The 14,987-nt window shown below is 41.1% G+C and overlaps 1 protein-coding gene across 6 annotated transcripts in view; it reads right to left on the reverse strand.

The window, feature by feature from the left end:
• Window positions 1–14,987, reverse strand: part of MAPK8IP3 (mitogen-activated protein kinase 8 interacting protein 3) — a 729,083-nt gene that overhangs the window by 349,374 nt on the left and 364,722 nt on the right. For all 6 annotated transcript variants that reach the window (XM_069210571.1, XM_069210567.1, XM_069210566.1 and 3 more), the window contains exon 8: window positions 12,633–12,751. In XM_069210571.1, coding sequence (XP_069066672.1) covers window positions 12,633–12,751 — 119 coding nt within the window. The remainder of the gene's footprint in view (window positions 1–12,632; window positions 12,752–14,987) is intronic.

Below are 14,987 nucleotides of genomic sequence, written 5' to 3' on the forward strand. Positions count from 1 at the left end.
ATCAACCTCTGACCAGGATGATATGTTTGGGAGAAAAAGGGCAGTGGATTGTGGCCAAAGAGAGGCACAATCCATCTCGATGGCAACATGTAGCTGGTGTGTCCTGGGATGTGTCAAGTAATGTAGATAGTGGGCTTGCACGAATAGTGCATAAAGGGCCAAGTCTGGGGCCACCAGCCTGCCCTGTGATTGTGGTAGGGTTAGTGTTTCTTAGGAGACCCTGGGCTGTCGCCCGGCCCAGTACAATGAAATCAAATCTGATCATAGTCTAAGGCAGATCTGGGATGAGAGGGGAGTTGGAATGTTGGTGAAGAGATATAGAAACTTGGGAAGTATAACCATTTTGGCTAAAAGCTATGTGTCCCACCAGTGACAGTGGCAGATGTCTCCAGATGGGTATCCTATCCTCAGGCCAATCTATGGATTGTCCATAGTTGGTCTTCCAAATCTCTTCCACGTCTCTGCTAATCCAAATACCTAGGTAGTGAACCAATTCCTGAGCCCATTGTAATAGGTAATGGCTGGTAAAAGTTAGCATGGACTCTGTAAGTGGGAAAATAATGGATTTAGCCCAGTTTATGGAGATACCAGAGTGCCCTCTGAACCGCACCACCCTCACGTATTATTGGATTTCGGTTTTCCCTTGGGTCGCAGATATACAGAGTGATGTTGTCTGTGTACATAGATATAGTGGAGTCTCTTAAAACTAAACCCTATACTTCTATTTGCATGAAGTTGGTGCAATTTCACTGCTAGCGGCTCCATCACAATAGCAAATAGTATGGGGGATAATGGGCACCCATAACGCGTGCCACAAGAGATTGTAACTGGCTCTGGCAGGAGTCGTATCCGGGTAGTGGGATTCGAATAAAGCAGTCTAATTTGGTTATTGAATTGTGTGCAAGTAGAAAAAAAGATAGTTCCATTCGAGGGAGTGAAATGCCTTAGTTGCAGCCAACAGCGCCACCAGTGCTGAGACATGGGGTGTCAGATGGTGCATGACGGAAAAAATGGTATGAAGATTGTGGGAGGTGGAGCGGTTCGGTACGAAGCTTGATTGACCCGGGCGGACAATCAGAGGCAATAGGGGTGCTGGACGAATGGCCAACACCTTGGCGTAGTTCTTATTGTCAATGCTGATGAGGGAGAGAGGCCTGCAAGAGTCACAGTGTTCAGCCGGTTTATCCAGTTTGAGCAAGGTAACAATGACGGCCTCCTGGAGGGTTGACGGGAGCTACCCAACATTCAAGGAATCCTTCTACATCTCCAGTAAAGGTGGAGCTAAGAGTGCAGCATACTCTTTATAAAACATTGCTGTCAAGCCATCAAGTCCCAGTGACTTATCACAAGGGAGGCTCTTGATCACCTCTAACATTACAAGTACCATGAAAGGTGTATCCAAATATTCATGGTGCGCAGGGTCAAGCCACAAAAATTGCATGGTATCAAAATAGGTAGTCATGTCAGTCGAGCCTGCTGCAATTGTTTGCCTATATAATTGGGAGTAATGCTGAGATATCACCTCCAATAGCTGGGCAGGGGTGGATACCGGTTGACTATCAGCATCCAGGAGGTGTGTTACGTATGTGGTGGCATGTGGTTTACACAACAGCCCAGCCAGAGTCTTACTTGGGTGCTCACCTTCACCATTGCGATGTATTTCCTTGGAGAGAAAAGTCTGTCTCCCTTTGGGCCTCTTGGCAATACTCTGAGATCTTACTTCAGATATCCCCCAATAAGGAAGAGTCGCTGGTGCGGGGTGCAAGTACCTCCAGATGTCCAAGAGGGAGTTGTCTGAGAAAAGAGCGCTCAGAGCTCTTGTGGCTCGGGGATTTAAACTTTGAGCTGCTCCACAGCAATCCAGGGGGTCCTAGAGCACAGTGTTGAAATCCCCTCCATATGATTGAGCGGGGGCCAAACCCCACGATGTGTCTCCAAACTTCGGTAAAAAAATCAGAGTCACCAGTGTTCGCGCCATAGACAGCTCCAAGGACCACCGGGTATCTGTGTAGCAGGCCAGCAAGTATAACAATGTGTCCTTCTCGGTCAATATGGGAATTGGTCAGTCGCCAATGTAACCCCTTGCTTAGCAGAATAGCAACCCCCCTGACATAATCAGAATATGAGACTGCGTGCCCTGAGTCCAGAATCTGATATGCTAGCCAAGTGCATTTTCCTTTAAGAAGCAAAGATCAATTTAGTTGTGCGTGAAGTAGTCGTTATGCAGGACCAGTTAGCTTTTCTTCTGTGTGTGTCATGGATGCAATCTGAAGTCATACCAGGATTAAAGTGGATATATATTATGATGTACTTTTCCATTACATGTACAACTCTGAACTAATTAGGAAACTATTACAGTCAGGCTAAAACATTGAGAGGTAGGGTTTGTTTTACTACAAAGAGGAGATGGAGGACAGTGATGCTTATTCCTTTGGGCAGCACTAAAACAGAAAGACTTTGATTCCTTCATAAGTAAAGAGGTCTCTGTCTTCTTCGCTTCTTTATGTAGTACACAGAATCAAGTATGTTCTTGACTGGAAACCCAAGAAGAAAAATTAAAGAGCTAGACCCGACTGCTTCAAGAGATAGCTCTGACGTCACTGAGGATCCCCTACAGGATTAAGGCTGGTCTGTAGAGCTGTTATATGTGCCAGAACTAAACAGGATACACTAATTCCCCGACAGGGATGGGATTTAATAGTGTACTAATGGACAGAAAAAAAGGAGAGCATGTAAAACTCAGAAAAACAGAAACTACTCAGAATAAAATGCAATCGGTGGCAATGCTTAATGACTGAAGTAGTCCAGTAAACTTCAATGGCAACCGATCTTTATAATGTGTACCAGTTAATAGACAGATTATTGGGCCTATGTGGAGGGTTCCTAAAAGATGAGTATCTGAAGATAATTCCCTTTAAAAGGGCTAGGATGAAGTCCTCGCTATTAAGAAGTCAAAACAAGTGAAGTAAAAGACAAAAAGGCAGAACGCTGTAAACAATGGGAAACACTTATTGCTACCCAATACACTATCTTCACTTTCCTATCCACAGGGAGACCATTTCAAGGGGAGGTAACCCACACACTATTAGGTGAATAGGATAAGATGTCTCTACCTAAATTCTTCAGTCTTACATTTTCTACGAGAAAGAATGGAGGTGAACATGGCATGGCAGTGTGGGACCATTTATTCTCTGCAGGGAACAGGATCACAAAGTGCTAAAATGTGTGTCTCGTAACTTAGGGCCAGATATAGATTTTGGCGGAGGGGTTACTTTGGTTTAACGGGGACTGATAACCCATTCACCGAAATCTAAATCCCATAGGAAACAATGACAGTTAGATTTCGGTAATCTGTTACCGTTTTGATGGAGTACGCTCTGCCAAAACCTAAGTCATACTCTGAGCTAGAAAGTTAATAAGAGTAGTGGGTGGAGTTAGAAACAACTAATAATGCAATTTCCTTAGAAATATCTGACATAGTAATGAATTCCAAAATGTAAGAAAGGGGAAGCAGTAGGGTGGTATTAAAGATAAAGTTCTTAGATCCTCATTTTCAAGGCCCTTGTTGCAGTGCCTTACTGACTTTTAAATCTGGGAATGGGTCAGATTCCTTCGGGTTCCATGGGTGTTGCGTGGGAACACCTAAGCAACTCCTATGGAATGGCCCTTTCAGACGGTGTTATGCATGAAAGAGGTCCAAATTTACAAGGCCATGAAAAGCCACGAAAGACAACTTTGTGTGGATTTGTAAATATGGGCTGGCACACGGCGTCACTGGAGTGTAAAAAAAACCAACACTCTGGTGGTGCAGTGGCCTTCTAGGCCCTCGTAAATGAGGCCATAGTCTTTTAGATTTAGGAACAGGAAAATAAAGTTCTTTAGAGACTTTCTGAGTGAAGCCCCACAAAGCCAAATTAGCATTTTTTTAACCTGTTGAAGCACAAAAATCTTCAGCAAAAGTTGAGAGTGCTTAGAATGTCTTCACAGAATTTAATAAGCCTTGAATGTCCCGGAAAAATATTGTTGGGTATGAGCGATCACAGTCAAAGTCAACCATGGCATTAATGGGGGTGCCTATGACTTCTACATGGATGCCGATGTAAAAGGTCTCATTAGTAGACCTCTTCAGTATAAATAGTGTTACTGAAGGCTTTGCGCATCATGACAGATGACATGATTTAGATTTGATGGTTAAAGTTTATACAACTACCCAGGACAGACAATTTCAATTGAGGCACCCACTCCAAAAGGAACCAATCAGGATCAGTCACTGGCTTTTGTTTAGGAGATAGTATAAAAGAGGGGATAAGGTGGTAGCTGCTGTTCATAGGAACAGAACAAACTAATTCAACATCTATAAAAGGTCTCTGAATACAGACCAGTAGTGGATATGTCTAAGAGGGCCTTCCCTACCTGTCATTTCCTCCCCAAAATGAGTCTGGGCGATAGAAATGTTGTCAGCAAGTAAAATGAGTGTCTCTTTCAAGTGAATGAATGCAGTAGGCAAAAATGCAGACAGGGCCTTTAACCTGAAATCTGGTTTTAGTATCGATCACTTCTGCCTGAAGTTAGTGATGTTGAAGCGTTGACTCCTGGAATACTTTACTTTTTAATAGAGATAGGGTTAATTATTTAGTCACCTTACTTGCTTAAGGTGATGTTAGATTTTCATATTGATTACACATTCCTTTGCCTATCTCTTTTGGACTAATTCTACTCAGATGAAACATATACTGCACGTACTCGCTATGAAACGAATATCCCAACATTATTGCTTATAGTTCTAGTAAGGAAATTAAAGTAGTTTCATAGGAAGCAATTCCCAGTTCTCCAAAATATCATAGTAAGCTGCACATTTTTTAACTGTCCTTTTGTATCTGTAATGTGCAGGAGGAAATACCAAATTACTTGGAAAAATTTAGAAAGCCTAGTAAACTTCAAAAAGCACACACACCGCAGCTTGAGATATTGCCACCAAGACAGAAAAATGGATCTTGTATTGACTTTATGAAAAATTTCTTTCCAAGCTAAAATTTCACGTTTGTGGGCCTCTTTGGGTAAAAAGTTCTGATCTGGTGTCAAATGCCACAGAAGAGACTACGCATGATAACCTATTTAGGAGCATATACAAGTGCAGAACAAGATCTCAGTTGAAGAACTCAATGACAGTGCAAATGCTTCAGTGAGGATGGGTTGGCACTGGATGCATAAGTTGTTGTACAGACCTTCATTCAGTTGAATTTATTTGAAACATTGGTATTTAACTCAATCAGCATCTTAAAGTGCCTTGAAACAGTGTGGAAAACAATGTAATTCTGTCCGCCCAATTTTATACGTAATACAAAAAATCTACCAGTTTCCATTTTGTCATACTCCATGACGAAGAAACCACAGTCAGTTAAAATATTCAGTACTATTCGCCTTCATTCCCTTCTTCATATTCTCTTCTAGCTCGGATGCAGTGTTTTGGCAGTGAAGTGAACCTAACGCACACATAGCTGTTGGAGAAGCTGGGATGTAGCAGGCAGGTGAGCACAAAGCAAGAGAGCCTTAATATTGTGTTTAGCGGTGGGTTTCTGAACACTACGTCCAGTAAAGCCAAATAAGGGAAAGGTGAGACCAAAAGGTGCAAAGCAGGCAGTGAACTGACGATAGTTGGGGAGTACTGTATGTTCATACTACAACATTCAACCCAACCTTAGCAAAAACTCAACAACATGAACGAAAAAAAATACAATTCAAAACAAAGGAGAAAGAAAAGCGGTGGAGGATACACACCTGAAAACTCCCCTATGGTGTATGTCCAGCGAAGCACAGAGAGACAAGGGAGGGGGAGAGAGGGAAGTGAAGAAAAGGGTCAATCAGTGACTGAAAACCAACCAAAGGAAGCTTTACAAAACAGAACAAAAATAAATCAAAATTAACAATGACCTGACCATTTCGATGACAAGAAGGCGTGATTGCTGAAAGGCCGGAGCCTGCAATGGCAGCATATGTGCAGCTCGACAGACAGTGAGGCGAGTGCCCCTACTCTCCAACCCAGGCTCAGTTCCTTTCTGTTGATATGTAATACTCTATTCGTTCAAGAGCAGATTGTTCACACAACATACAAACCTTGAGACTCCCCAACACCCTGGAGCCGCTGTATCAAGTCTCTTTCAACTCAAACCTGTAGGGTAAAAGGTGGTCCGTGAACACTCTCCCCTCCAAATGCTATGAGGTAAATGTCAGAAACCGTGAGGAATGGAAATTCTAGGACAATGCAACCCTTTAGTGTTTACTGGCTCTCACTCAAATGTGCCTCACTGCACTTGCAAATCACAAATGACAAACAAAAACATATGATAAAGTAATTAGACAGCAAAGTTGGAAAGATTTTCACTCAAAAGCTTTTTTCTAAAACTTTCCAACCTTGGTGAACTTCAAAAATTTGCAACGTGTAAAAGAAAATATCAAGAGCAAACCTCTGCCATACATGTTTTTTCCAAAGAACATCTGCAATTAAAACCCAGAATAACATTTAAAATGGGAATTCTCTTAAAAACAGTTTTACGAGCAAATAAGCTGTGTATAGAGCTTTTTTCTGCTTAAAACGTCTCGGGCCGTTGAAGGTCGGATAATTTAGAAAACTGCAAGGCTTGTAGAGTACTCTGAACTCCGAGAGTGAAGTTTGAAACTTTGCCCAACGCTAATATAAATCTTATTGACCTCCTGCAGTCCATGTGTCAGCAGCCTGGATGGGTATACGATTTAACAGGGAGGATGCTAGAAAGCACATGCCATTCAAGCCACCAACAGGATGCAGGGCTGGTAGCAGGAAACAGTAGGAAAGTTAACATGAGCTCTCAATGACTTTAGCTCCTCACACACTAAAAAATGCAGCAAGATAAGAATATGGGATATTGAATGCAGCATGATACGGTGGTTTTGAGACACAATATTGTTCATGTGAAGAATATCAACATAAAAATGTTATATTCGCATGCAGCATGGACTGTACTTAGCATCACAAGAATCATTTAAGGCAATCTTTAAGAATTCTATTAGTAAATGACCATTGCAAGGATGCTACAGGTATCTCCACATATGCGCCAGTTCAAACATTTTCAAAAGACTAAACGATAGCAGAACTAAGTCCGGCAAGGCATCTATTGATTTGCTCCAACGTAAACCTTTGTTGAAGCATCCTAAAGTTTGACACTTAAAAAAAAAACAGGTTATCAGAAAATGAGGTTGTGATATTGCCCAGTTTGTCAGCAAAGAAGCAGGTTCTCTCCTGTACCAAACTGTTCATATCATGGATGTCTGAGCAGAAGAAAGCAGAGCCTATCTCTTGCTGGCAGTTGATGTGATCGTTCTCAGGCTGGCAGGGATACATGGCATCATCCACAGAATTTCAATGGTGTGTAAGAATGCATGTGCAACTTTGCAAATATAAACAAGGGACTTGACGTAGAATAGTTTGAGGCTTCGAATTATCATTTTGTGTCTAAAAAGGGATGTCCAGTCTGTCTAAAAGATGGCAGTTCAGTCAAGCTTGCGATTTAATCTGTCTAATAGATAAGAGGTGAGGCTGTGCATGTATGTGCATTTTATGGGATGTGGTGATTATTTTAGAGGAGGAAACATATGAAATAAGTATACAATTTATAGACGATGTACTTTTAACGATTTTGAAGATGGGTATTTCTGAATTAAGATAAGAATTTTGGCTGCAGAAACTGGATTAATTTTGGGATGAATTACCTGTAAAAAGCAATTTGTAGCTGAGTGAAGAACATTGCTAGAGGTCTCAGACACTCTTAAAATGACATTAAACGCAGGGAATAACACTGCTTTGATGTTATTAGACCTATCTGGAGCATTTGACACCATCTCACATGAGATATTGCTGCATCAGGTGTACAACAGCGGGATATACCATCTAGCCTGGGCATGAATCAAATCATTTTTATCTAACCGTAGACAAACACAGTGGTGTTAGGATCTTTCTTTTCCCCAGAACAATAAATCAGCATAGGAGTTCCGCAGGGCTCTTCATTGAGCCCTGCGCTATTTAATATATACATGGCTCCTTTGATTACGCTGATATCCTCCTTTGGAATTGAGGTTACTTATTATGCCAACACTACGCAATTGATGCTGTCCCTGGAGAAAGACTCTTTTGCCTCAGAACTTAATTTTTGAAAACGCTTAGCTGAAGTTATTTGGTGGATGAAAGCTAGTCACCTCAAGTGCAACACCGATAAAACAGAAATGATGCTGTTTGGGAAGTCAAATACATATGATCCCTAGGCATGTTGGCCTTCCTCCACACGTACCCCCAGCCCGCAGTCCTGGTGGCAAAGGACCTCAGAGTCAAATTTGATAACACCTTGTTCTACCAGCCACAAGCATCCGCAACAGTGAGTACTTTTTTAAGCCTCATCACATCTCTTACAACGTTTTTTGTTTTTCTTCCTCTTGATGCTAGGAAAACCGTTGTGGTGGCAGTAATATCTTCTAGATTATATTGCTGCAATAGTCTCTATGCCATTCTAAAATTACAGACGGTCCAATGCGGCATCTAGATTGGTCTTGAATCTTCCCTTCTGATCTTCAGCGTCTGTCGCTATGAGAGCACTACATTGGCTGCCCATGCATAAAACAATTCTGTTTAAAATCCTCCTGTTAATGTTTAGAGCCTACAGAAACTTGGGACAAAAATACCGATTTGGAAGAGCCACTCACTACACCACCTTCCATCTGCTTAGGTCTTCATCGGTGAGCCTTATCAAGATTCCGACCTTCAGACTTGAATCAATGAGAGGAAAGTTTTTTGCAGTCCTAGGAGCAAAGGCATGGAATAATCTCTCTTTGGCACTGCGATCTCTCAGTTCAGAAGAGATCTTCTGAAAGCAATTGAAAACTTGGATCCTTGGAATTTCAAACGCAGTATGCTTTTCATTGATTCTGTAAATTAGAGATCCACCTGTTGTTTCTAGCCTTTGTCTGTTTTCCGCAGCACCAGGATGTTCTTAAGGAGTGTCAGTGCACTATATAACATTATATCATTCGTTCATTCATCTAGATTTTTATGTGTACGATTCAGGAACACTCAGAGGTATTTTGGAACACTGGAGGACTCAGTGTCAAGGGTTCAGCGCTTCTTTTACAGGTTGACCTTGATCTAAACAAACATGCTTGGTGACAAATTAAGCTACTTAGCAATTTTACATAAGGTTGAACATCCACCAACTCCCCATTTAAAAACTGTTCATCTCATTGGAAACTGTAAAAATAAATATTAAATGTAGTTAACAGTGCAGGTGTGCGCCCTTCCTAAAGGGTGCCTGTAGGTGGAAAGGGAGTTGTTCTAAAAGAGAGCCACATGAAGCAATGAAGGTATAAACAATTGAAATACTGAAATATCTGGATACAATTATTTTCGAAAGTGTAACACTTATTTTCTACCTAAGAAATAATCATCGGGAAAACTAGTTTCCTTTTTGCTCCAATGTCAGTGCAAAGCGAAAAAAGTCACTTCTATATGGCATTTATTCTCTTTAGCGGTCATATCAGAATATTCCTCGGATTAAGGAGTAGAATATTATGAAGAACATCTTTAGTTTCTCGCTATCACAGTGAATGAGAGCCAAACCAAGCAGTACACATAGCCTTGGGCTACAAAACATGAGCCACCTTGGAATCATTTTAGTTTTGCATATTGAGTGGAAAGGAATGCGAGAGACTGCTACAGGTAAGTGAGAAATGAAGGACTACAAATGCACTTACAGCAAATACAGGGAGTGCAGAATTATTAGGCAAATGAGTATTTTGACCACATCATCCCCTTTATGCATGTTGTCTTACTCCAAGCTGTATAGGCTCGAAAGCCTACTACCAATTAAGCATATTAGGTGATGTGCATCTCTGTAATGAGAAGGGGTGTGGTCTAATGACATCAACACCCTATATCAGGTGTGCATAATTATTAGGCAACTTCCTTTCCTTTGGCAAAATGGGTCAAAAGAAGGACTTGACAGGCTCAGAAAAGTCAAAAATAGTGAGATATCTTGCAGAGGGATGCAGCACTCTTAAAATTGCAAAGCTTCTGAAGCGTGATCATCGAACAATCAAGCGTTTCATTCAAAATAGTCAACAGGGTCGCAAGAAGCGTGTGGAAAAACCAAGGTGCAAAATAACTGCCCATGAACTGAGAAAAGTCAAGCGTGCAGCTGCCACGATGCCACTTGCCACCAGTTTGGCCATATTTCAGAGCTGCAACATCACTGGAGTTCCCAAAAGCACAAGGTGTGCAATACTCAGAGACATGGCCAAGGTAAGAAAGGCTGAAAGACGACCACCACTGAACAAGACACACAAGCTGAAACGTCAAGACTGGGCCAAGAAATATCTCAAGACTGATTTTCTAAGGTTTTATGGACTGATGAAATGAGAGTGAGTCTTGATGGGCCAGATGGATGGGCCCGTGGCTGGATTGGTAAAGGGCAGAGAGCTCCAGTCCGACTCAGACGCCAGCAAGGTGGAGGTGGAGTACTGGTTTGGGCTGGTATCATCAAAGATGAGCTTGTGGGGCCTTTTCGGGTTGAGGATGGAGTCAAGCTCAACTCCCAGTCCTACTGCCAGTTCCTGGTAGATACCTTCTTCAAGCAGTGGTACAGGAAGAAGTCTGCATCCTTCAAGAAAAACATGATTTTCATGCAGGACAATGCTCCATCACACGCGTCCAAGTACTCCACAGCGTGGCTGGCAAGAAAGGGTATAAAAGAAGGAAATCTAATGACATGGCCTCCTTGTTCACCTGATCTGAACCCCATTGAGAACCTGTGGTCCATCATCAAATGTGAGATTTACAAGGAGGGAAAACAGTACACCTCTCTGAACAGTGTCTGGGAGGCTGTGGTTGCTGCTGCACGCAATGTTGATGGTGAACAGATCAAAACACTGACAGAATCCATGGATGGCAGGCTTTTGAGTGTCCTTGCAAAGAAAGGTGGCTATATTGGTCACTGATTTGTTTTTGTTTTGTTTTTGAATGTCAGAAATGTATATTTGTGAATGTTGAGATGTTATATTGGTTACACTGGTAATAATAAATAATTGAAATGGGTATATATTTGTTTTTTGTTAAGTTGCCTAATAATTATGCACAGTAATAGTCACCTGCACACACAGATATCCCCCTAACATAGCTAAAACTAAAAACAAACTAAAAACTACTTCCAAAAATATTCAGCTTTGATATTAATGAGTTTTTTTGGGTTCATTGAGAACATGGTTGTTGTTCAATAATAAAATTAATCCTCAAAAATACAACTTGCCTAATAATTCTGCACTCCCTGTACACACACTGCAAAACTAGCGATATTTATATAAGTAACTTTTTAGTCTTCACCAATCGATCTTCTGCAAATCCCCATGCTAAATCAAACAGAGTACTTCACATGAAAGCCATCTACGGTGAGAAATCAAACCGAACATGAATCTTACTGACAACCCTACCAAACATTAAAAGAAAAGGCTCTCTCTGGGGGACCTAATGTAATCGAAGATTAGATACGTTAAAACACAATAAACTCCCTGTATAATAAGGGTACCTAAACTGAATGGCATAGTTCATCCCTGCAGCTCCCACAGTTGCCCCTCGATTGGACTCTTCAAAGCAGCATTAAGTCTAGATACGATTGATGACTTGCTTCCTGGATGACTTTAATATAGTCCTTTTCTTTGGATAGCTACACTGCCCCTCTCCTTACCCTCACCAGTCCATCCAAAATATGACATACCTTCCATCACAGGTATAGGTCAGTGGCTTTGTTGTCATCAAATAATTCTGTAAGAAGCCTGCAGATCAACGCTGCCAATTAATGCAAACAGCTTGCTCTATCTCTCACTCTTATTCCCAACATATCCTATTAAGCACAATGTATAACAAGGGCACCACTTAAGTCACTTACACATGACAGCACAATGCCTCCCATACACACCACACTGCAATATTACACACCTCCAACCCTGTCTTCTACTACTGTGTAGTGCGATAGCCATCCGGTAACGTGCTTCTGTGCCCCATCAGCAGTAAGAAGCGCAATACAAATGCAATCATAATTCCAATAAAAATGACGAGATACTCAGAAACGCAGACAAGAGAGCCGAGACATCAGCAAGTTCTAGAGTTTCCAGAAAATGGAGCTTTATTTTGTGATCTCGAGATAGAGCCACAATTAATGCATGTCCAAAACGAAAATAAACAAAAATGTGTAGCTTTGCAGAAACATGCTCGAGCATGCACCATTTAAAATGTGGTGAGCTTCCTTTAGTGACGAAGGGGTACGCACAAACATAAAAAAAACTACCAGGCAACATCTCTTTCAAATATTCTGTGGCCCAGAATGCAACAACAAGGATGAGTCGGGCAGTACCCGTACACTAAGTATGAGATCCTCAGCCCAAGCAAAGGCAATTTGGGGAATATGGAGCATTTGCAAGAGTTCTGGAGGTAGCGCTACATTTTGCAACAACTTGCTGCCAACAATCACTTCCTGCCCACTTTTAGTACTAATCCTGCTGCCTACCATCTTGCATCCTACCTACTGTCAATACAAAGAATTACAAGAATCTTAACTTACCAAGCAGGTCAGCCCCTTCATCCACATCTCCGATGACCTCAGAGCCTGCTGTGGACAGTTCATGATACAGGGAGTCTGTGTTGATGCCGAAAGCCTTGTTTACAATTCCCTGAGTTGGACTGTTATTAAGAGAAAGCAGAACAAGAGAAAAGCTGGACATCTTTCAGTCTGTAAATAATCCTTTGGTGGCTCGTCTAAAAAAATTGATATAGCCATTAATTTAGAAACTTTTGTGTGAACATGGACAAAGTCGATTTTTCCAGCATACTGCCATGAAATCCAAATTAACACAAGCTCTGCTCGAATAAAGAAATGCTGAATCCTCTGAGAACAAAATGCTATTGTGGTATCAATTTTTTAGGGCACTCATTCTGCCAGTTCGAAATTATAGCACCCTAATCAAGCACCTAAACGTTTGATGTTCCAACCATGGAGGATTCAGACGTTTTTGTCCTAGCGCTAGGCACACTCATTACCTGCATGAATTCAAGGAAGCAGATCCACCTTTATAGGACCCTGCTTCGTTCAACTCAACCTTTACTGCAGCCACACAGGAAAAGGAATGTCTAATTACTGTTGTCCCGATTGTGTAAGACTGCATATTCATTACACACCCAAAACGATCAACTACACTTTTCTTATACCCTATTGCAGGCATCTTACCTTTTGGGGTACATTCTCTGGTCTCTGCTCACCCTTCTGTGTATCCAAGAAGATTTTAACTAAAATTGCAATGTAGCCTCTCAGGTCTGGGCCAAATCTTGCTTCTATATTCTTGGATCAGCTCAACTTTTACAGAACACATCTGGAATCCAAATTACTCCCTTCAAAAGCCCGGATTTGGGCTGAAACGCCCTTTAGAGCAGGCTTACTGAGGTGTGTTCACTTTGCTACTGTAGGTAGCTTTGTCTATCAGCATCACTTTTGCGATGAATTCAGTCTCACACTGCGATTTCATACTTTCTTACACACCACCACCACACCAACATGATTTTTTATTAGTAAATCACAGAAGCGTTTAAACAAAGTTACGTACCTGTGGCATTGTTTCCCCAGTTATATTATACGGGATACAGTCATGGCTTAATAAAGTATGATTTGGAATCAAGTGGTAAGGTGATATAGTTGGTTAGACATTTGCAAGAAAATAATTGAGGTCTATTAATTTTAAAGACACGTAAGGTAATATATGGTCTTTGGTGCTCAGAGAATATCAAAATGCCAACCCAATAGGATAATTTGGGTAGTCATTTGGAAGCCAAAACAGGATAAATATCAATCTCTACGATGTAAAGGATAGTGGATGAAATCTATGGAAGGTAAAGAACAAATACTACAGGAACATCATTTGGTCTGAAGCATGAGCTCCTCCCTAAAGTAATATAGTTGTAAATTAGAAATTCAAAGCTTACATTTTAGAGCAACCTGTGACAAATGCAGGTTGCAGAGAAAGGAGTGCACATGTAAAGAGACAACGAAAGACAGACTTAGCCTAGAAAACTATATGTAACGTCTCAATGAAGACCGTAATGTTCACATCAAGTGAGAACACTCTTTCAGACAGCTGCTTTGTACATTTCAACAAAGTTATTTTCCCTGGAGGGCAGCGATGTCAGTTTTATTTCTCGTAAAATGTTCTCAGTGATTACTGGGTAACAATAGTTGTTGCAAGTGGCTATTTGGAGTTAGCAAGCATAAAGCCAGCTTTGTCTCACTGAAAATGGAGTGAAAAGTGGCACTGTGCTCACCCATCCAAGTACTACTTAAACTGTACAATCAAGACCCCAGACTACAACAGCATCCCTCCTAAACCTGGTCACAGACTAATTTCAATAATACTTTATATTGATAAACTGGTGTTACCTGACAAAATAACTGTTGATCTCCAATGTCTTGTCTCTGAAACATCAAAGGTATATCGTGCAAAAAGCCCATTGTTATATGCAGAAGTCAAAAATAATGATTTAAAAATGATTTTTTGACAAACGGAAAGAATAAATGCCTAGACCACTGAAGGATAAAATCATAAAATTATACTGCCTCACAATTATTTAGTGGCTATTGTTCTCTGTACCCTTTCATGTCTACACACACGGTCATATCAACTATATATTATTGCTTTCTGACCTAGGAAGAATTTTTCAGAGTAAATTAACCAATTAGGACCAGCATTATACATGTTGTGTTTATACAGTTGTGCTACGAATATAATAACCTCTCTGCTTTTTGAAATTTATTAACATGAAAAGAGCAAAGAAACTCTATTGTCCCCAGGAACACAGCAGCATTTCCTGTTAGAATTCAAAATGGGGAAGCTGTGGGACAATCCTGATTTGAGGAGACAGGTTTTGCTTG

The sequence above is a fragment of the Pleurodeles waltl genome, chromosome 10, assembly GCF_031143425.1.
Source record: "Pleurodeles waltl isolate 20211129_DDA chromosome 10, aPleWal1.hap1.20221129, whole genome shotgun sequence".
In the NCBI taxonomy this organism is placed as follows: domain Eukaryota; kingdom Metazoa; phylum Chordata; class Amphibia; order Caudata; family Salamandridae; genus Pleurodeles; species Pleurodeles waltl.